The 24,308-nt window shown below is 46.6% G+C and overlaps 1 protein-coding gene across 4 annotated transcripts in view; it reads left to right on the top strand.

The window, feature by feature from the left end:
• Positions 1-24,308, top strand: part of CD6 (CD6 molecule) — a 51,387-nt gene that overhangs the window by 14,634 nt on the left and 12,445 nt on the right. For all 4 annotated transcript variants that reach the window (XM_029061047.2, XM_029061048.2, XM_029061049.2 and 1 more), the window contains exon 2: positions 23,796-23,894. In XM_029061047.2, coding sequence (XP_028916880.1) covers positions 23,796-23,894 — 99 coding nt within the window. The remainder of the gene's footprint in view (positions 1-23,795; positions 23,895-24,308) is intronic.

Genomic DNA, 24,308 nt, shown 5'->3' with positions numbered 1-24,308 from the left:
TTATGCGACCTGTCCAAAGTCACAAGTGGCAAGTGGCAGAGTCGGGATTAGAACCCGGAGCTTCTGAGTCCTCTGCCTTCTGACTCTTTCCATTCGGCCACCCAGGCAGTGTGGCTCAGCTCTGCACCCAGATCAAAATAACTTGAAATTTATCCTGAGTTTCTTTATAATACATTGATGAATGCGGTCTGATGGATTGTACTGTGCCGCACTGATAATGACATAGAATTTTACGGGTGTGGGCATATCATAAACATACACGTACACACAGATTATGTGCACACAAACACACACACACACACACACACACACAGAGTCGTCTTTTGTACTTGAAGGAGGCACCACGGGTGAGGAAATTCACTAACGAGTGCTTGCATGATTGAAAAGGCCAGCACGGCACCCACAATCCCAGCTGCCTTGTGCACATACAAAGGATAAACACACACAATACTCTGAAAGGGGACATAAGGTGGAAAGGAATTTAAAAAATGAAAGACATGAGTAAACAACAGATCTTCCACAGTTGGGTCAAGACATACATATCTCTATATTATAGAGTCCGAATTGTTTATTTATATTAGTGTCTGTCTCCCTCTCTAGACTGTAAGCTCGTCGTGGTCAGGGAACGGGTCTGCCAACTCTGTTGTATGGTGCTCTCCCGAGCAGCTTAGTACGGTGCTCTCCACATAGTAAGCGCTCAATAAATACCGTTGTCGATGGGTGATGCTGGGCTCTCAAAGGGTCAAAGTAGAACGGTGAAGGCAGCGAGTCAACAGGTAGACAGCGGGTGTCAAAACTCATATCCAAATTGAGCTATTAAAACTAAGCAGACCCGGGGGGTGGATTTTAGTTTTTTAGGCTTTGTGTTATGCTTCTGAGATTTTTTTGGTCCATTATAGTTCTCTGTATCCACCCACATCATTGTCCATCTTCCCCCCGGCGAGGATCAGATACCACTTTTTCTCCTTTCCATCCAGCAGTGTTGTCTGTTGCTCCCCGGATCTAATAGACTCCCAGTGTGGGAGTCAGAAGGAGCTGGGTTCTAATCCCTGCTCCACCACTTGTCTGCTGTGTGACCTTGGGCAAGTCACTTCTCTTTGCCTCAGTTACTTCATCGGTAAAATGAGGATTAAAATTGTGAGCCCCATGTGGGACAGGGACTGTGTCCAACCTGATTGACTTTTACCTACCCCGGCTCTTAGAACAGTGCTTGGTACATAGTAAGTGCTAAACAAGTACCATAATTATTACTATTATCATTATTTACTAAGATCGAACTGAGCTCTGGATCATTCCCATTGGAAATCTGGCGAATTTTGGCAATAGGGCAAGGAGAGAGGCTGGGAGCTATTGGAGGTGGGAAGGAGTAGTCATTGAGCTAAGCAAGAAACTACATTCAGGATTCAGGTCCAGAAAAATCTAAAATGCTTGCCTACACCCTATTCACTCATCCATATTCCCAGTCATTCATTCGATCAAATTTAAGTGCTCACTGTGTACAGAGCACTGTACTAAGTGCTTGGGAAAGTACAGTGCAAAAATAAACAGTGGCATTCCCTGTCCACAACAAGCTCACATTGTAGTGTGGGGGAGACAGACATCAATATAAATACATAAAATTACAGATATATACACAAGTGCCATGAGGCTGGAAGCAGGGGAAAGAGCAAAGGGAGCAAGTCAGGGCAACCCAGAAGGGAGTGGGAGATGAAGAAAAGTGGGGCTTAGTCTGGGAAGGCCTCTTGGAAGAGATGTGCCTTCAATAAGGCTTTGAAGCAGGTGGGACAGTAATTGTCTATGGAATTTAAGGAGGGAGGGCATTCCACACCAGAGGCAGGATGTGGGCCAGGGATCGGCGTTGAGACCCGCGAGATTGGGGCACAGGGAGAAGGTTAGCACTAGAGGAGCTAAGTATGTGGGCTGGATTGTAGAAGCAGAGAAGCAAGGTAAGGAAGGAGGGGGCAAGGTGATGGACCGCTTTAAAGCCAACGTTGAGGAAGAGTTCACCTCCTCCAAAGGAGCAGCATCTTGTGAATAAAATTCCGGCCTGCACTTTTCCACGTGCTGCGCTCCTGCCCACCTATGGAGCGTGATGGGTAGAGACCAGAGGTCTGGGTGGTTCTTGTTCTGAGAACACTAGAGCCATCATCAATTGCTCTGAAAAAGCACGAGGGAATGATTGAAAAGGAGTGTGACCTAATGGTTAGAGCACAGGCCTGGGAGTCAGAAGGAACTGGGTTCTAATCCCACTTCTGCCACATGTCAGCTGTGTGACCTTGGACAAGTCACTTTACTTCTCTGGGCCTCATTTACCTCATCTGTCAAATGGGGATTAAGCATGTGAGCCCCAAGTGGGCCATGCACTATGTCCAATCTGATTAGCTTTTAACTACCCCAGAGCTTAATATGGTGCCTAGCATATAATAAGTGGTTAACAAATACTATTAAAAAGAAAAACAAAAAAAAATCCAATATCAGAATCCTCTAAGGGCTCAGAGCCTCAACTTTGGGAAGGAGAGAGGCAATTATTCCATTTCCTTTGAGAGAAACCCAGGTTTGGATTCCCTTCCTCATAATAATGGTACTTGTTAAGTGCTTTCTATGTGCCAAGCACTGTACTAAGCACTGGAGTAGATACCACTTAATCAGGTTAGACCCAGTCTCTCTCCCACAAGGGATTCACAGTCTAAAGGAGAGGGAGAACGGGCATTTAATCCCCATTTTACAGATGAAGAAACCGAAGCCAAAAGAAGTTTAGTGACTTGCCCAAGGTCACGCAACCGGTAAGTGGGAGAGCCAGGATTAGAACCCAGGTCCGCTGACTCCCAGGCCCACCCAACTAGACCGAGCTGTTCCTATGGACTGCAACTTGGTTAACATGAGTACTACGATAACTAATATTATTGCCAATAGCTTTTGTTGAATACTAACTGTCTGCTAGTGACTAAAGCGGTCAAACGGCTGCTAAGTGGGGTTAAAGTCTAGGCAGACAACCCCGAAGCAACAACAGGGAGGAGAAACCCGGAAACACCTTAGTCATCAGTTTGGGCTTGTTTTGACGATTTTCTGAAGGCTTCACAGAAAAAAATGACTGGTGAAGAGGGATCAGAAAGAGGAGCTTGCTAGTTTGGCCGTGGAAATCTGGTTCCTCTAAATGAATGGAACTGTTCACCATCTCATCTGCTCTGGCTGAATTTGAGCAAACAGCGGGGGAAGAATGACCCCAGCCATTGGGCCAGGCTCTCTCATTCCCCCCTGAAGTAATGTCACCATTTCCTCAGGGAACTTAAAATGGTTACCTCACAGGATCATTCCCAGAATGTCTTCTCATGGGGAAAGTAGGTTTTCACGTGACTATACCTCGCTTTTCACAAGTTTGGGATTCTAGGTCCGTGGGGCAGGACAAAGGCTGAGCTGTTCAGGCACAACGGTGCTACCTCCTAAAGTGGATGCCTTTCAGGAGTGGAAATGCTAAGGGTAAGGCAGAGTTGTTAGGAGTTTTCAAATCTGGGCTGAGCAGATGTTTGTGACGCGGGAGCTGGTAGGGGAGGGGGGGACTAAAGATACACGTCTGTGGTTTGCACCGAAAAACTTGCTCTGAAAAGCAGTTTTTACAAAACGGAATCATGTAGCATTGATCGGGTCTGAGATACTTGAGGAGCTCAAAGACCCCGGTGGAAAATTTGGCAAAGCCTGGGCTATTAATGGATAACAAGGGGCAACCACAGGGAAGGGAAGTCACTGGTCTTCTTGACTGTATGAGGCTGCGCTGAACGCTGAAACCAGAAATCCCATTTCTCAGATAGACCAGGTTACCTTAAAGAAAAGCAACTGTTCCCATGGCAACGATGCTGATTGTCTTATTCCCAGAATTCTGTGCCTAATGGCAATGGCCATTTTAGAATGGGTTTGGGAGTACCCCAGAACCGAAGGACATGGGAACCTCGGAAAGGGATCAAGGGGGAAAGGGGGAAATCCAGAGGAGAACTTCAAACTTAAAAAGTAGGAAAAGGTAGGAAAATAAAGTCAAAGTTCTGGAATTATTTTATAGGCTGGAGCGGGAAGAATCCTCAAAATCCAGCCTCAAAAGCACCCGAATTTTGTGTTGGTGTCCCATCCAGGGGTGCTTACCTTATGAAATCCCACAAAGCTGGGCTGTCAGTGACCTTAGGTTAAACCAAAGGCTCTCGTTCGGAGGTGAGTGATAAAGTGGTCCCAAACCAGGAATTTAGTTTTGGCCATTCCCTCTCGTCTCTCAGTCTCTCAACCAATCAATTGATCGATCATATTTACTGAGCACTTACTGTGTGCAGAGCCCGGTACTAAGCACTCCTGAAGACAGAACAGGAGGGAATGGGATAAAGCTGCAGCCTATGAGAGGTGTAAGAGGCTGGCAGAGGGAGGTTGTGGGATGGGCAGTTTGCTCAATGATCTGTTGGGTTTAGGCATCATTCTGCCTCCCAGATGGACTCCTCCTGATGTCCCTCAAGTTTGGGGCCACTGGCTTTCTCCACAAGTGGCCAAGCAGTTAGCACTCTCTCCGAATACTTGGTGTCAAGCCTGCCTTGTGGAAATCCCATTTGGGATTAGAAGCAAATCCCATTTGGGATCCGCTCCTCAGCCTAGACAGGCTCTCAGGAGAAAGGATAAGAGAGAGGAATTGGCCACTGGGAACGAGAGTGGGGCTGGAAGCCAAGGACTCTGGATCCCATCACCAAACTAAACCTCACGTGTTTCCCCCTGAAAGTCTCAGCCCAGATCTTGTTGGTGTATCTGCTTCAAGCATCGTGGTCTAGTGGATAGATCACGGACCTGGGAGTCAGCAGGACCTGAGTTCTAATCCAGGCTCCACCACTTGTCTGCCGTGTGACCTCGGGCAAATTATTTCACTTCTCTATGCCGCGGTTACTCTATCTGTAAAATGGGGGTTCAGATTGTAAGCCCCCTGTGGGACATGGACTGTGTCCTACTTGAATAGTTTTATCTACCCCTGCATTTATTACAGTGCCTGGCACAAGGTAAGAGCTTACCGAATACCATTTAAAAAAAAACCAAACTATCAGACAGGGGCCTTTGGAGGAGAACTAAACATAGTGGGACCAGGAACTAGGAGATTAATCACGATGTCTATTCAATATCACCTTTGTGCTATTAACCAAAACATCATGCCAAACACTGGAGTAGATAGATACAAGATAATTAGAGTGGTCTCACTCCCTGATGCACAAGAGACTAACAGTCTAAGAGAGGAGAAGAGCGGGTATTTTATCCCCATTTTACAGATGAGGAAACTGAGGCTCAGAGAGGTGAAATGACTTGCCTAAGATCACCAACAGGACAGTGGCAGAGCTGGGATGAGAACTCTGTTTTCCTACAGTCGCATGCTCTTTCCACTAGAAAATGCTGCATCCGCAAAAATATCTGAACTGTTTTCATTATGATTTTCGGCGAGGACGCCAAAGCAGATTTAGGGAAATTTTTCCCACAGGATGAGTTTTTCTGGACACAGTGCGATGGTGGGAATCAGGGGCGGGAGCAGGGGTGCAGGCGACGGAGTCACAGTGTGAGCCCCACTGGTGGGGCTAATAATAATAATTTTGATAATAATAATAAAACGTTGGCATTTGTTAAGCGCTTACTATGTGCAAAGCACTGTTCTAAGTGCTGGGGAGGATGCAAGGTGATCAGGTTGTCCCACGTGGGGCTCACAGTTTTAATGCCCATTTTACAGATGAGGTAACTGAGGCACAGAGAAATTAAGTGACTTGCCCAAAGTCACACAGCTGACAAGCGGCAGAGCCGGGATTTGAACCCATGAGCTCTGACTCCCCAGCTGATGCTCTTTCCACTGAGCCACGCTGCTTCTGTGTGTGTGAAAGAAGTGTGCAAGAAGGCACAGCCCCCTCCCCTACACCACAGGAGAACTGGGTGTAACCAGGGCCCATTTCTTTGCGGAGCTGAAAAGATAGAAACAGGAGCAGCCCTGGCCTTTGAGAAATTTTCACTCAACAGAGAGACACAACTTTAGAGAAGATCAAAAAATTCAAGTGTCCTCAACACCGAAAAAAATCTATCAAGACCCCCTAAAAGCTGAAAACGCCTGGGTAGGGAAGGGTGTGGTCAGTGGCAGCTGGTCACTAACCCCTGAGCCAGAAGCCAAATTGTCCATTCCAAGCGCTTAGTACAGTGCTCTGCACATAGTAAGCGCTCAATAAATACGACTGAAGGAAGTCCCTGAGGAAATATGCAATCATTCCTTACGCAGTTCGGTTGAATCTGGCAACTTGTGAGTGTTTTACAGTGTGCAGGACTAAAAAAGGCAGGGGGATGAACTGGATGACCTCTGGGATCCTCTTCTAGGTCTAAAATTTTAGAATTCTATGACTCTCCTACTTCCTATTAGATCGATTTTTTTTAATGGTATTTGTAAGTGCTTACTATCATAATCAATGGTATTAGTAGAACTCTTACTATGTGTAGAGCACTGTACTAAAATCTTGGGAGAGTACAATACGACAGAGTTGGTAGGTATGTTTCCTGCTCACAACATGCTTACCATGCATCAAGTGCTGTTCTAAGCACTGGGATAGATGCAAGTTTACCAGGTTGGACTCGATCTCTGACCCACATGGGACTCACAGTCTAAATAGGAGGGAAAACAGATATTGAATCCCCACTTTATGCATTCATTTATTCAATAGTATTTATTGAGCGCTTACTAAGTGTTTGGAATGTACAAATCGGCAACAGACAGAGACAGTCCCTGCCCTTTGACGGGTTTACCGTCTAATCTTTACGGATGAGAGCTGCTGCACATAAAAGCCAAGTGACTCGCCCAAGATTACACAGCAAACAATTGCCAGAGCGGGGTTTAGAACCCAGATCCTCTAACTCCCCGTCCCGTGCTCTTTCCCCTAGGCCACCTGCTGAGGATTTGAAGAGAAAATCTAGGTGCAGAGAGTTGTTTAATTTCCATCCCTCCTTCATCCTTTTCTTTCAGGGTTTAGTTCGGCTTCTAGCCCATAACTGCCTGCCGGTCTAAGGGGCTGCAGTGTCAGCAACTGCACTAGGTCGTGACCACAAATGAGTTTTGTGTTTAAATTATTGTGCGTCTTTTGCAACAAGCCACCTCCTGCCCACCTACTTGCTCATTGCGTGCCGGGCTCAATGCGAACCCAGCTGGCAAGAACCAAGCGTGCGGATGGCACTGTGCCAGGCCACGGCCCGATTGATAATCGATCCTTTCACCTGGGGCCTCGCTTCTGCTGCTAAGAGAAGCAGCTTGGCTCAGTGCAAAGAGCCCGGGCTTAGGAGTCAGAGGTCATGAGTTTGAATCCCGGCTCTGCCACTTGTCAGCTGTGTGACTGTGGGCAAGTCACTTAACTTCTCTGTGCCTCGGTTACCTCATCTGTAAAATGGGGATTAAGACTGTGAGCCCCACGTGGGACAACCTGATTACCCTGTATCTACCCCAGCGCTTAGAACAGTGCTCGGCACATAGTAAGCGCTTAACAAATACCAACATTATTATTATTCTGAAATGAGAAGCAGCGTGGCTCAGTGGAAAGAGCACGGGCTTTGGAGTCAGGGCTCATGAGTTTGAATCCTAGCTCTGCCACTTGTCGGCTGTGTGACTCTGGGCAAGTCACTTAACTTCTCTGTGCCTCAGTTCCCTCATCTGTAAAATGGGGATTAAGATTGTGAGCCCCACGTGGGACAACCTGATTCCCCTATGTCTACCCCAGCGCTTAGAACAGTGCTCGGCACCTAGTAAGCGCTTAACAAATACCAACATTATTATTATTATTTATGTCCTGATGGAGACTCCTCCATCCTTTACGGCGGGAGACTCCAGCAGATTTGAATTTGAAGAAACTTGTTTTCAGACCATCTCACTTCCTAAAGACTGGGGGTGAGCTTTTGGAGTGAGATGTTATTCTCTTTTTAAAAATGCCGACAATTTTTTTATGGCATTTGTTAAGCACCAGGCACTGTACTAAGCACTGAGGTAGATACAGTGAGGTTAAATACAGTCCCTGTCCCATTTGGGGTTCACAGTTTTAATCCTCATTTTACAGATGAGGTAAGTGAGGCCCAGAGAAGTGAAATTACTCGCCCAAGGTCGCACAGCAGACAAGTGGTGGAGGCGAGATTAGAACCCAGGTCTTTCTCACTCCAAGCCAGTGCTCTATTTGAAGCATCCTGAGGTGCTGAATCCACCTCCCAGGTGCGAAGCCACATGGCTTAGTGGATAGAACATGGGCCTGGGAATCATAAGGACTTGGGTTCCAATTCCAGATCTACCACATGTCTGCTACCTTGGGCATGTCATTTAACTTCTCTGTGCCTCATTTACCTCATCTGTAAAATGGGGATTAAGAGTGTGAGTCCTACGTGAGACAGGTACTGTGTCCAACTGTGTCAAGTGCTCAGAACAGTACTTGGCATACAGTAAGGGCTTAACAAGTACTATTATTATTATTATTTTTAAGGAACAAGATTCCTGAAACTACCTCCACTCTTTGGGTCAAGCAACTTGAGACAACCACTGCACTGAGCACTTGAGAGAGTACCATAAAACAGAGTTGGTAGTCACGTTCCAAGACTGTAAGCCCGTCAAAGGACAGGGACTGTCTCTGTTACCGATTTGTACATCCCAAGGGCTTAGTACAGTGCTCTGCACATAGTAAGCGCTCAATAAATACTATTGAATGAATGGATGACTCTTTTAGTGCCTGAAAGTCCCCTTTCTGTAATAGCTAAGATACCCTCTCCTCTCCCCGGATTGTTAAATGTTTCTGCTCTCCGGATGGTGTTTTCACCGGTGTAACGCAAGAGGAATAATGAAGCCTCTAAGCAGCTCATTTGGCTTTTCTCTATATGACCATCTGCACAGCAGAGGCTCAAAATCAGCCATCCGCTCAAACACACCACTCAGCAGCCATCTGCCTCTCTCAGCTCCCGATCGCTACAGTCAACTCCCCTGCCTCCCGCGCAAGCTTCTGCTGACCCAGCCGGAGTCCGCCCGGTCCCCCGGGCTGGCAGTCCGCGGTGATCCGCGAGATGAGAAAGGGCCGGTGGACCTTCTGGGCAACGGATAATCAGGGCAAAGTCAGCGGAAAGACCAGAGGGTCCCAAGGGGATTCCCTGACTTTCTGCTTTCCTAAGCTCGTTGCCCTAGAATTTCAAAGGGCTCAGCGGGCTTCGGTTGCTGCCGTGTGCCAACCACAGATGGTAGGATGATTGGAGAGAGAAAAAGAGAGAGAGGAAAAAAAGCCCTTCATTCTCAGAGAAGATGGTGAGGTTCTCCCAAGCTTTTAGAACAGTGATCTGCACACAGAAAGCGCTCAATAAATACCACTGATTGATGAATGGAAGTTCATTCCTTTGTATTTATTGAGTGCTTACTGTGTGCAGAGCACTGTACTAAGTGCTTGGAAAGTTTAATTCAGCAGTAAAGAGAGATAATCCCTACCCACACCAGGCTTCCAGTCTAGAAGGTCTCCCTTGGCTGCAGGAGGGCCTAGAAAAACAAACAGAGGACCTATGGCCCCAGCACCATTCTACACACACGCCCAAAGAAGTGAGGAGAGGTGTGGTCTAGCGACTAGAGCACAAGGCTGGGAGTCCGAAGTACCTGGGTTCTAATGCCGGCTCCGTCACCTGTCTGCTGTGTAACTTTGGGCAAGTCACTTCACTTTGCCGTGCCTTTGTTACCTCAGCTAAAAAAATGGAGATGAAGACTGTGAACCCCACTTGGGACCTGGACTGTGTCCAACATGCTTAACTTATATCTATCCCACCGCTTAGTACAGTGCCTGGCACGTAGTAAGCACTTAACATATACCATAAAATAATTCTTTAAAAAAAGACGGGCTGCCATCTTTATGGTTTGCCATGTCAGTTCCAATTTGGGCTTTTGCTTCTTTGTTTCACAATCTTTACAAAGCTTCTGCTCAACAAGAAACACACCTTTCCTAATTGCAGTGAGTCGGGCTAGCCTATCCGTGGCCTATTGACTGGCGGTGTTCATTCAGCTCGGATGAAGCCTTGTCTGAGGCTTTGTTTTACTGTGTCTTTTAAAGTCATTCATTCATTCTATCATATGTATTAAGTGCTTACTTTGTGCAAAGCGCTACAGTAAGCAACTGGGAGAGTACTATATAACAATAAACAGATACATGGTCTGCCCACAGTGATTCCTCTGTCTCCTTGCTTTGGCTTTCCCAGTTTCTGCTCGCTGATGAGCAGTTGCTTGGGTATTCTACTGTCATCCATTCTCCTCACATGCCCTACCCTCCCCAGCTATGTGGAGGTGACCTTGGTTTCAGTGCTGGGAGACTGACTTGGATTTAGGACTTCTTTATTTGTGATCCTGCCTTGCCATATAATGTTGACTATAGTCCTTAGGTGATGGAACTGCTCCCGAAGCGAGATGTGACGTATGTGGAAAATTTGGGGTCTCCTGGCCATTAGAGAATGTTGATCAGCCCTTCATCTCTGTAGACCTATAGTCTGGAGCCTATACAATTGTCTAAATATCTGCAACTCTTATACCCTGTGTGTGTGTGTGTGTCTTGAGTCCATAAAAATTGTGGTATTTAAGTGATTATTATACACCAAGCTCTGTACTGTACACTGAGGTAGTTACAAGATCATCAGGTCAGACACAATCCCTGTCCCATACATAGCTCACAGTCTAAAGGGAAGAGAGAAGAGGTATTTAATTCCCATTTTACAGATAAGAGTCCGTCAGTTGTATTTATTGAGTGCTTACTGTGTGCAGAGCACTGTACTAAGCACTTGGGAGACTACAACATAACAATATAGCAGACACATTCTCTGCCCAAAACAAGCCTACAGTCTAGAAGGGGGGCCAGTGCCCAAAACAAACTTACAGTCTCGAGGGGGAGGCAAACATTAATATAAATAAATGAATTACAGAGATGTACATAGTCCCAGAGAAGTTAAGTGACCTGCCCTAGGTCGCCCAACAGGCAGGTGGCAGAGCTGGGATTAGAACCCAAGACTCCTGACTCCCAGGTCTGACTGCTTTCCACTAGGCCACGTTGTTTCTCTGGTATATTTACCGCAGATACCTGTACTATATGCACACAAGCTAAATACACCAATACAACAGCAGACAAGGAATAAAAAATCAAATCAAGAAGTCCGATAGGCCTTTTGTCCAATTGACTGGGGTGTCAGTGAAGCTTCAGATAAAGACTAGAACGAAGATCACCAAAGCTGTCGTTCTGTGGTACGTCTCTCTGGCTGGGAGACCGGGGCCAACCACCACACCACAGCTGACTCCTGGTATAGCCCTCTCTCTTCCCCGGGGGGGAAAGACCATCCTCAACATCGATCCGGAAGCAGGAGCTCCAACAGACTGAAACAAAACCGCACCTCACTTCCCTGGGCTGGGCATCTGAAGAGAATAAATGACAGTAGGATAAGCAAACAGCTGCTGTCCGATGAACTGGAAAGGAGTGAAGGAGAGGCAGGACGGGAGGGTGACTGTGAAAAAGCGAGACCTCGAGAGATACTGCATCCCAGCTGAAAGCTGACGACCACAATAGGCAGATCCACCTGGGCCACGTCCTCCCTCCCTGTGGCCTGGAACACCCTCCCTCCTCAAATCCGAAAGATAATCACTCTCCCACCCTTCAAAACCTTATTAAAGGCACATCTCTTTGAAGAGGCCTCCCCTGACTAAGCCCCCCTTTCCTCTTCGCCCACTCCTTTCTGTATTGCCTTGACTTGCTCCCTTTGTTCATCCCCCCTCCCAGCCCCACAGGACTTATGTACATATCTATAATTTACTTATTTATATTAATGTCTGTCTCCCCCACCCTAGATTGTGAGCTCGCTGTGGGCAGGGAATGTGTCCATTTATTGTTCTATTGTACTCTCCCAAGTGCTTAGTACAGTGCTCTGCACCCAGTAAATGTCCAATAAATAGGATTGAATGCATGAATGAAAGAGAGGAGAGGATCTTCTGGAGCTAAAGCTTCTGGAGGACTGGCTGACAAAGAAACAGCCCGGTGCTGCAGAAATCCACCAGGCCAACACAATAAAGGACAGTCTTGATGTGGGCCCCGTGTGGACAGGACTGCCTATCTTACTTTAGCCCCTTCAACCACACACGCTCCCAGGGATAAACTTCACCATCAGAGACACCATCTCCAAATATCAATCACTCTGAAATTTAAGAGTTTACTTTGGGCTGGGCACTGTACTAAATGCCAGATTAGATACAAGATCACCAGGTCAGACACGGTCCTGGGGCGGCTCAGTCTAAAGGAGAGGGAGAATAGGTATATCATCTCTGTTTTAGAGATGAGGAAAACTGAGGCCCAGAGAAGTTATGTGACTTGCCCAAAGTCACACAGCAGGCAAGTGGTGAAGCTTGGATTAGAACCCAGATCCTCTGACTCCCAGTACTGTGCACTTTCCACTTGCTTAGTTGTGGGCAGGGAATGTGCCTATCAACTTCTCTTATACTGAATAATATTAATGGTATCTGCTAAGTGCTTCTATGTGCCAAGCACTGTTCTAAGTGCTGGGGTAGATACAAGATAAGCAGGTTGTGTCACATGGGACTCACACTCTTAATCCCCATTTTACAGATGAGGGAACTGAGGCACAGAGAAGTGAAGCGACTTGCCCAAGGTCACAAAGCTGATAAGTGGCAGAGACAGGATTAGAACCCAGGGCCTCTGACTCCCAGGCCGGTGCTCTTTCCACTTAGCCATGCCCAAGAACTTAGTTCGGTGCTCTGCACACAGTAAGCCCTCAGTAAATACCACTGATTGGCTGACTGATTACTTCTCAAGAACATTTATAGATGTATGAGTTTTTATGCGTGATGTATTTATATATACATCAAATGCTTTGTAGCATATGCTGTATTTGCAGTATATACAGAAGTAGCGTGACCTAGTGGATAGAGCACAGACCTGGGAGTGCGAAGGACCTGCGTTTTAATCTCGCCTCCACCACCTGTCCGTTGTGTGACTTTGGGCACGTCACTTCACTTCTCTGTGCCTCAGTTACCTCCTCTGTAAAATGGAGGCTAAGACTGTGAGCCCCATGTGGGACATGGACTGTGCCCAACCTGATTAGCTTCTGTCTCGCCCAGAATTTATAACAGAACCTGGCACATAGTAAGCACTTAGTAAATGCCATAAAAAAGCATATGTATAGTCCATATGTATAGTCCATATGAGTTTTTATGTTCAATGTATATACACTATTCGCACATATACTGCAAAAACATTTACTGCCTGTGGCTGAGAGGGATTATACATAGCAGGGATGAGACTGAGTTGGGCCCTCGCCATATTATCAATTCCTCTGTGTAGCTTCTCTGTCCAGAGACTTCAGGATCAAAGCTCACTTGAGAGACTCGAGCAATATATACAATACATACCTAAATCATTTGTACATATATCCCACAAATATCATTCTTTTTTTACCACTTTTTTTTTCCTTAAAAGAGGGAGTTAACCTTGGGGCAGGAGAAATTACCCCATGTGGGAAATGGACTCTGTCCAACCTGATTACCTTGTCTCTATCCCAGTGCTTAGTATGGTGCCTGGCACATAGTAAGCATTTAATAAATCATCTATCTATCGATCTATCTATATAGTGTGCTGTGTATGTGTGTGTGTCTGTGAGTGTGTAACATTATAGGAGACCTGACTTTACTAGAAAAGCTTGATGCCGCCATATAGCACTCAGCTTAGGATAACTATAATTTGGGTAATATATTGAAATATTTGTATAAATACATGTACACACACAGTAGTTCTTATTTAATCAGTAAATCAACATTTATTGAGCACTTTGTGCATATTTATATAAATACATGTACACACACAGTAGCCCTTACTTAATCAATAAATCAACATTTATTGAGCACTTTGTGCAGTGGACTGTATTAAATACTTACTAAATATTAAGTACAGTGCAAAAAAGTTGGCAGACACGATCCCTGCTCACAAGGAAGAACCACATTAGTGCAAAGTGCTTAAGGGGAATTGACACAAGTGCTAAGAGAAGTAAAGGAAGGCTTCTTGGAGGAGATGTGATTTTAGGAGGGTTTTGAAGAAGGGGAGAGAGGTGGACTTTCAGATATGAAAAGCAGGGGAATTCCAAACTGGAGGGAAGACCTGGGCAAGGACTCGGTGGTAAGAAAGATAAGAGGTGGCTGTTTATCTATGATTATATCTGTGACCGAAAAGCCAGAGAGGGATCCACAATCCTGGGCCACGTTGTGATCACAAAAACACTGTCCTTTGTGTTGTTAAAGTTTGCAATGCCCTTTGCTGTTTTCTTTTTTGCCTCCTTGGATCTCATTCCTCATGAAGTTTTTGCTCAAAGAGAGACACTCCTTTCTCGGTAGTAGTCAACCATGCTAGATCTATCCTGAGCAACTGACTCCAGTTTTCAACTGGGATGGAGCACTGTCCAAGGCTTTATTTTACCTTGTTCTTAAAACATTTCTTCTGCTCGCCTCGCTTTTGGTTTCGGTATGAACCGAAGAGCTCAAACTCCAATAGTAGTAGTAATCATAATGTTTAAGCACCTACGGTATGCAAAAAACACTTTATCAAGAGCACTGGGAAAAATACACAGGTAAGAATTAATAATAATAATAATAATAATGTTGGTATTTGTTAAGCGCTTACTATGTGCCGAGCACTGTTCTAAGCGCTGGGGTAGACACAGGGGAATCAGGTCGTCCCACTTGGGGCTCACAATCTTAATCCCCATTTTACAGATGAGGGAACTGAGGCACCGAGAAGTTAAGTGACTCGCCCAAAGTCACACAGCTGACAAATGGCCGAGCAGGGATTCGAACCCATGATCTCTGACTCCAAAGCCTGTGCTCTTTCCACTGAGCCACGCTGCTTCTCATATTGAATCCCCATTAAACAGATGAGGAAATTGTGGCACAGAGAAGGTAATTGACCTACCTGAGGTCATATAGTTAGCAAGTGGCAAAGGCAAGATTAGAACTCAGGTCCTCTGACTCCCAGGCCCTTGCTCTTTTCACTAGGCCAACGCTGTTCCTCTGGTTCCTCATCTGGCCCCTTCCCTCACCATTTCTCTCCAGCGTAGGTTAGTAGATAGAACATGGGCCCGAGAGTCAGAAGGACCTGGTTTCTAATCCCAGTTACACCGCATGCCTGTTGTGTGACCTTGGGCAAGTCACTTAACTTCTCTGTACCTCAGTTTCCTCATCTGTAAAATGGGAATTAAGACTGTGAGTCTCATGTGGGACAGGGACTTGTATCTCCCCCAGTGCTTAGAACAGTGCCTGACATATAGTCAGTGCTTAACAAGTACTATCATTGCTATCACTATTATTATTATTATACTGACTGGCAGCGAGGCTGAGGAAGAAGATTCTAATCATGTGATTTTCGACCCCGGCTGGACATTCCCTCTCCTTTTTCCAACATGATGAGGTCCATAAGGAGGTAGGATGGGAAGGAAGGCGTCGGGGGATAAGACGGGGGAGTCACAACGAGAAGAGAGTTTACTCATGCATGGCTACCCCATCCTGTTTCCGTGACACATAATGGGAGGAAAATCCCCCAAACTCTCCTCAGTGTCTTGCTCTGCAGATTTCCCTGTCCTGGTCACCGGAAACATCCACAGGCAACTTTGAAGTCCTGGTTAGCGTTCCCTCCCGCCAGGAAGATGAGATGATGGATCAATCCATCAATCAATTGAATTTATGGACCACTTAATCTGCACGGGGAAGTGTATTAAGCACTTGGAAGAGTACAACTGAAGTAGTAGGCATGATCCTTGCCCTCAAGGAGCTTGAAATCAAGAGGGAGAGATGGCCTTTGAAAATGAAATATAGGTAGGGGGAGTCAACAAAGTTTAAAGATATGGACATAAGCAGTAGCAGAGGCATGGGGAGAGTGGAACCCCAAAGATGTAGGTGTTGTGGAAGTGCTGAAGTGGAAGTTGGAGAGATATAGCCCCCTCTGAAACCACATCTGCTCCCCCGAGACCTTCTCTGCCTAAACCCTCCTTTCCCCTATTAACCCTCCCTTCTTGGATCTGTACCTCTTAAGATCTTGATGCTCACCCTACTGTCAGTCCCCCAGTATAAAGCCGCTTAGTACAGGGCCTGCCACAGAGTAAGCACCTAACAAATACCATTATTTGCTATTACATATTATTACATATTATTATATTACTATTATACTGTAAGCTTCTGGTAGTCAGCTAACATGTCTGCCCACTCTGTTACACTACAATCTCCCATAGTATTCATTCAGTCGTATTTATTGAGTACTTACTGTGTGCAAAGCACTGCACTAATCACTTGGGGGAGTACAATGTAATAATAAACAGACATATTCCCTGCCCACAACAAGCTCACAATCTAGAGGGGGAGATAGACATTAATAGAAATAAATTACAGATATATATATATATGTGTTAGGGGCTGGGAGGGGGGATGAATAAAGTGAACAAGTCAGGGTGTCGCAGAAGGGAGCAGGAGAAGAGCAATGGAGGGCTTAGTCAGGGAAGGCCTCTTGGAGGAGATGTGCCCATCCAACTGCCATATCCCCGAGGAGATGTGCCTAACACTTCCCTGCATATCGTAAGCACTCAATAAATACAATTGATGGTTTATCGATTCTATTGTATTGTACTCCCCAAGCACTTAGTACAATGCTCTGAATACAGGTAGAGCTCAATAAAGACCCTTGATCGATTGGTTGATTGATAAAGACAGGGATTCCAGTTTTGGCATTCCAAAAGTGGTGCCACAGTGTGTTCATGTTAGGGTTGTGGAGAATCTGAAATCCCATCTCCTTCCTGAGGCGAAGTCTGATTAATCTCTCATTTCTCCATCTTATTTCAATCAAGCAAGCAGGCAAGCACTCTACTAAGCACTTGGGAAAGTACAATACAATAGAGAGGCAGCCTGGCCTAGTGGAAAGAGCATGGGCTTGGGAGTCAGAAGACCTGGATTCTAATCCTGGATCTGTCGATTGCCTCCTGTGTGTCCCCAGTCAAGTCACTTAATCCATCAAACAATGGTATTTGTAAAGCGCTGACTATGGGGAGAGCACTTTACTAAGTACGTGGGAGAAATGTAATACAACAGAGTTGGCTGAAACTATAACTTCTCTGTACCTCAGTCTCCTCATCTGTAAAATGGGGATTCAATACCTGTTCTCCCTCCTGGGCTGAGTCCCATGTAGGACAGAGACTGTGTCCAGTGTGATAAATCTGTATCTAACACAGTGTTTAAAACAGTGCTTGTCATGTAGCAAACGCTTTAACAAACACAATTTTTAAAAAGAAGTCGGTAGACATGATCTCTGCCCACGAGGAACTTACTGTCTAGGCAAGGAGAGAGACACTAGAATAGGGGAAATAGTAGGCCACAAGAATAGTTACATAAATACTTTGGGGCTGGGGTGAATATAAAGTGCTGAGGAGGTACACAACCAAATGAATAGTTGACACAGAGAGGAAGGTGGATAAGGGAAATGAAGGCTGATTCTGGGAAGACATCTTGGAGGACATGCGATTTTAAGAAGACTTTGCAGGTGGGGAGAGCGGTGGATTGTCAGATATGAAGTGCGGGGAAGGGGGTCAGGTATGAGGGAAGACGTGGCCAAAAGGTCAGTGGCGAAACAGACGAGACTGAAGTCCGGAGAGTAGGTTGGCACTGGAGCGGAGTGTGCAGACTGAGCTGTAGTAGATCAGTGAGGTAAGATTAGGTGAGGGTGAGCTGATTGAACACCTTAATGCTGAGGATGAAGAATTTCTGTTTGATATGGTGTTTGGATGGATGACCACTGGAAAGTTTTGAGGGCTGGGGAGCAATGCCCCATTGCTATCAGAAATCTGGTAGCCAGTCATGACACAGGTCTGCCTGGGGGGGTTCATCTCTTCCCCATTGCCCCCTGAAAAAGCAGAACCAGTCCCACCAGCCTGGGCCACAGGGAAGCCCCAGCCCCAAGTCGGAAAACCCCGCACTCTGTTTAGGTCCTTTGCTGGGGTGACGGCTCAGTTGGGCACATCCACCCAAAAGCCCCTGGGACTTGGTGTCCCGGCAGTTCGGGGCTCTGACGCAAGGGTGGTTTAACATGACGTACGGGGGAATGAGAAGAAGGGACGGCAGTCAGTCAGTCAATCGTATTTATTGAGTGCTTAAGGGGTGTAGAGCGCCACGTTCATTCATTCTACGTGCATAGCACTGTCCTAAGTTCTTAGGAGAATACAATACAATGATAAAAAGATGCAGTCCCTGCCCACAAAGAGCTTACAGTCTAAAGGGGGAAGACAGACTTTAATGTAAATAAATAAGTTACAGATATGTACATAGATGTTGCGGGGCTAGGAGAGGGGAAGAACAAAGGGAGCAAGTCAGGGTGATGCAGAAGAGAGTGGAAGAAGAGGAAATCGGGAGCTTTAATCAGGGAAGGCCTCCTGGAAGAGATGTACCCTCAATAAGGCTTTGAAGAGGGGGAGAGAAATTGTATGTCAGATTTGAGGAGGCGTTCCAAGCTGGAGGCAGGACATGGGCGAGGGGTTGGCGGCGAGACAGGCGAGATGGAGGCACGGTGAGAAGGTTAGCTCTAGAGGAGTGAAGTTTGTGGGCTGGGTTGTAGTAGTAGAGTTGTGAGGTGAGGTAGGAGGGGGCAAGGTGATGGACTGCTTTAAAGCCAGTGGTGAGGAGCTTTTGATTGATGCAGAGGTGGATGAGCAACCACTAGAGTTTTTGAGTGACATGTCCTGAACGTTTTTGTAGAAAAATGATCCAGGCAGCAGAGTGAAGTATGGACCGGATTGGGGAGAGGCAGGAGGCTGGGAGGCCAGCAAGGAGGTGGGATAGGATGAGCGATTATATTAACGTGGTAGCATTTTGGATGGAGAGAAAAAGGCTGTACTAAGTGCTCGGGAGAGTACAATACAACAATATTACAAAGCCATTCTTTGCCCGTGTCTTCACAGCACACCAACTTGCAGATTACTCAGCAGCATGGCCTAGTGGATAGATCACAGCCTGGGAGTCAGAAGGATCTGGGTTCAAATCCCGGCTCTACCACTTGTCAGCTGTGTGACTCTGGGCAAGTAATTTAACTTCTCTGTGCCTCAATTACTTCACCTGTAAAATGAGGATTAAGACTCTGAGCCCCACATGGGTCGACCTTGTGTGTACCTCAGTGCTTAGAACAGGGTTTGGCACACAGTAAGCGTTTAACAAATACCATCATTATTATTATTACTATTCTCTGTGCTTCAGTTCCCTCGTCTGTAAAATGAGGACTGAGACTGTGAGTCACATGTGGGGCAGGGACTGTGTCCAACCTGATTAGCTTGTATCTACCCCAGCGCTTAGTAGAGTGTCTGGCACTTAGTAAGCCCTTAACAAATGTCTTGTCTTACGCTGTCGAGTCATCTCCAATCCATAACGATGCCATGGACTCACCGTTCCCAGAACGCCCCGCCTCCACCTGCAATTGTTCTGGTAGTGTATCCAAAGAGTTTTCTTGTTCAAAATATGGAAATGGTTTTCCATCGCCTCCTTCCACACAGTAAACTTGAATCTCTGTCCTCAACCCTCTCCCATGCGGCCGCTGCCCAGAAAATACCATTAAAAAAAATCAATCCATCAATGGGTATTTATGGTGCACTTATTCTCTGCAGAGCACTGTACTAAATTGGTTGGGAGTGTACAGTACTACAGAGCTGGTAGCCATGTTCCTTGCCCACAGTGAAAAAAAGAGTCTAGAGGGGGAGATAGACATTAATATGAATTAATAATTTGTAATACATAATTTATAGATGTGAACATGAGTGATGTGAGGTTGAGGTTGGGGAGAATATCAAAAATCCAAAAGGCACAGACCCAAGTGCACAATAAATACATACTAGGGATTCAGAAGCAGCGTGGCCTAGTGAAAAGAGCACAGGTCTGGGAGTCAGAGGACCCAGGTTCTACTCCCAGCTCTGCCACTTGCTTGCTGTGTGACCTTGGGCTAGTCACTTCTCTAGGCCTCAGCTTCCTTATCTGTAAAATAGAGATTCGACACCTGTTTTCCTACCCATTTAGACTTTGATTCGTGAGTGGATCAGGGACTGTGTCAGATCTGGTTATCTGGTATTAAATCAACTCCATCGCTTAGTATAGCTCTTGACACATGGTAAAGGCTTAACATATACCACAATAATTATTATCGTTGCTATTGACTGAGTGGAACTAGAGCTCCGTTGGAGCTCTTCCTGCAACCGTTCAAAAGAACAACGGTTGGGTCCTTCGATTAAGATCTGCCCAGGGCTGCAGCCCGAGCCCCCAGGGGTGAGTTTCATTTCGCTGAGATGGGCTACTACATGCATCGGCACACGCATACACACACACACACACACACACACACAACGAAGCATCCTCGTCCTCATCTCCTCACGTTCGAAAATATGTAATACCACACTTGTGCAGTGAAGTCGGTTGCTGTGGGAACCACGACTCTGAAGATACCTCCTCGGATGCATTTGAATCCTCGCTCTGAACGCTGCATGTGGAGGCTTTCGTGCTCTGAATTCTGAGTCCGTTTCCCCCCCGGCCCCCGGCCTTCTCACAGCCGCCCGATCGGGATTCAACACAACCGATGAGTCTCCCCGATTCTTTTTTTCTAGAGTGTGGGGTGCAACCAGAGGAGCGTCCCCCTCTCCCTTCCCCCCACCAGGTCTTTAAGTGGGGGCTGGGAGAACCTGCAGACTCTTGTGAGTCTAGGTGTGGAAGCGTGGGTGTCTCTTTGTGATGCTTTCCTGTTCCTTGGGGCCTGTGACTGGGGGAGGGGACGGGGTGTATAGCAGACCCTCAGAACACGGGATACGTGACTACGATGCGTTATTTCCAGGGGCTGGGAGATGGGGTTTAAGCTGGGGGACAGGGATGTGGGGAGTCTAATTAGGAAAAAATAAGTCTCACTTGGCAGCCTCTAAGACATTTCTCCCAGCTTGAGGTCATTGGCTTCAGGCCCTTGCCACATTTTCAATTTCAATATTTAAATTCTTCCTCCTCATCACCCTCCTTCTTCTCTTCCTCCCCCCGACCCCCTGCCTCCGTCAGTCTCAGTCAGTTGTATTTATTGACGCTTACTTTGTGAAGAGCACTGTACTAAGTGCTTGGGAGAGCACAGTAGAACGATATAACACACATTCCCTGCCTACAACGTGCTTACAGTCTAGAGGGGGAAGCAGACATTAATGGAAATACATAAAATTATAGATATGTACATAAGTGATGTGGGGCTGAGGGAGGGTGAGTTAAAGGGAGCAAGTCGAGGTGACACAGAAAGGAGTGGGTGAAGAAGAAAGGAGGGCTTAGTCAGGGAAGGCCTCTTGGAGGAGATGAGCCTTCAGTAAGGTTTTGAAGGCGGGGAGAGTAATTGTCAAGTATGAAGAGGAAGAGCGTTCCAGGCCAGATGCAGGACGTGGGCGAAAGGTCGGCGGCAGATAAACAAGACCGAGGTACAGTGAGAAGGTTAGGATTACAGGAGTGAAGTGTGTGGGTTAGATTGTAGTAGGAGAATAGTGAGGTGAGGTAAGGGGGGCAAGGTGATTGACTGCTTTAGAGCCGTTGGTAAGGAGTTTCTGTCTGATGCGGAGGTGGATGGGCAACCCCTGGAGGTTCTTGAGGAGTGGGGAAACAGGGGCTGAATGTTTTTGTAGAAAAATGATCCGGGCAGCTGAGTGAGGTATGGACTGGAGAGGGGAGAGGCAGGAGGTTGGGAGATCAGCAAGGGGGCTGATACAGTAATCAGGGTGGGATAGGATAAATGCTTGGATTAACGACGTAGAGGTTGGGATGGAGAGGAAAGGTGGATTTTTGCGATGTTGTGACGGTAGAAACGACAGGATTTAGTGCTGGATTAAATATGTGGGTTGGATGAGAGAGAGGAATCAAGGATAATGCCTCCTCTTCCTCCTCTCCATCCCCCTCCCCCTCCTCATAGCCAATACTGACTGAACACTTGCTGGATGTGGAAGCATGTCTTGGCCTCTCAGGAGAATCAATAAAAACAAGAGACCGTGGTTCCAGACCCCCAGGAGCTGATATACTAATGGGAGAGAAAGGCACACACAGTTAGTATGCGTTCAATGGGAAAGAAAAAGAGAAGCAGAATGGTGTAGTGGAAAGAGCACAGGCCTGGGAGTCAGAAGGTGATGGGTTCTAATCCTAGCTCCATCACTTGTCCTCTGAGTGGCCAGGGGCAAGTCACTTCACTTCTCTGTGCCTTAGTTACCTCATCTGTAAATTGGGGATTGAAACTGTGAGCCCCGCATGGGACAGGGACAGTGTCCACCTCGATTTGCTTGTATCCACCCTAGTGCTCAGTACAGTGCTTGGTACAAAGTAAGGGCTTAACATATATTATTATTATTATTATTATTGAAGAAGGGGAAACAGGGATACAATTGGGAGCAGAATAAAAAGGTATAAATCAATCAGTAAATAGGTGTAATCAATAAAGCCGTACAGTGTACGCATAAGGGCTAAGGGCTGGTGGGGTCGCCTGTTGGAAGAAGTGGGGTATTGTTGGGTGGAGGCAAGATCCTTGAAAATGGAGTAGGGAGATAGGATGTGGAAGATTTGAGGGAGAGTTCCTTGGTGGGGAACCCTTTTGGAAGAGGGTCAGGGTTCAAGCTGAACATCCTGCACTACCCTTGCGCTTAGCACAGGGCTTGACAGGCAGTAAGCGCTTCACAACTATTGTAAATATTATAAGTACTAATAATATTATTTTAGTAATAATAATAATATTACCCCCTCTAGACTGAAAGCTCATTATGGACAGGGAACGTGTTTACTAACTCTGTTATATTGTATTTTCCCAAGCTCTTAGTACAGTGGTCTGCACACAGTAAGTGCGCAATAAATACCATGGATTGATTGATTGGAGTGAGGTAATCTTAGACCGTTAAGCTCACGGGAAGCTACTGCCCAGTGGGAGACAAGAGCAGAAAGTTAAGACAAGTGGTGGTGGGAGGTCTTAAAGCCAATAGCCAGACATTTTGGTTTGATGTGGGAGACAATAGGTATCCAGGAGAGGTTTTTGAAGAGGGAAATAATGTGTCCTAAACAGCCCTTTAGGAAGATGATATGGGCAGAAGAAGGTAGGATAGGCTGAATCTGTTTTTAACACCTGAGGAATGAGAAACTATCAGTCAATCAATCAATGGTATTTTTTGAGGGCTTACTGTGGGCAGAGGACTGTACTAAGCGCTTGAGAGAGTACAAAACTATAGAGTTGGTAGTCATGACCCCTGCCCACAAGTCTGTTGTTGGGTAGGGATTTTCTCTCTTTGCTGCCTAATTGTACTTTCCAAGAGCTTACTGCACACAGTAAGCGCTCAATAAATATGATCGAATGAATGAATGAATGAAAGGAGCCTACAGTCTAGAAGAGGAGACAGACATTAAAATCAATTATGGATAGGGGAAATGGGATTGGGATTGAGGCGAGTCCTAGAAAAGGCTTTCAGCTTCTCTACACAGACACAGCCTCAGTAGCAGTCCCCAGATCACACGGGCCCCAGAGAGATCTTTGAAGCCTCCTAACGAGGCTTCAGTAATTCTCCTAAGTGCTTAGTACAGTGCTCTGCACACAGGATGCATACTAATGACTGCTTGATAATGAGAGGTGAAGTCCACCCCTCCCCTGGAATGGCCCCTTTCTCCTCTGAGCCCAGGATCCCGGGTGGCTTCGCACCCTGATGCAGGGGTCTGGGTTTGGTTTCAGGGCAAATCAGCAACTCGACCCTGCTGCCCCTGTTGCTCAGCGATGGCGACGGCGGTGATGGAGGCGGCGAGAAGAACAACGGCTCCTCCTCAGAGCCAGGTGAGAGCCAAGCTGAGCCAGAGAGGGGCAGGTGGGCGGGTGCCCACGCACTGTGACGGGGAAGAGGCTGGGCCGGGGTGGGTGAGTGCTCTGGTTGACTCCCAGAGGAAGAACGGTGGAGTCAGAAAGTCCAGCCCAAACCCCGGCCCAGGCCCTCCAGCCCATATAGGATTTGACGGTTGTCAAAAATACGGAGACTTACTTCACGATGACATTTTGGTGTCAGAGACAGGAAGTAGCCTCATGGGCCGGAAGGTGCGTTTCACACCCAATTTGACCTAGGAAAGCGGGGTTGGACAGGAGGAGAAGGTGGTTCTAGTTCTTCAACACACCCATTCGCCTCCTGTGGCAAGTCTCCGGCGGGAGCGGCCCACACCAAGTCCTGCCCCGCCCCCCACCCCTTCCCTCAAGACT

Source organism: Ornithorhynchus anatinus, chromosome 3 (genome assembly GCF_004115215.2).
Source record: "Ornithorhynchus anatinus isolate Pmale09 chromosome 3, mOrnAna1.pri.v4, whole genome shotgun sequence".
NCBI classification, from domain to species: domain Eukaryota; kingdom Metazoa; phylum Chordata; class Mammalia; order Monotremata; family Ornithorhynchidae; genus Ornithorhynchus; species Ornithorhynchus anatinus.
This window is presented reverse-complemented; position numbering and strand designations above follow the sequence as displayed.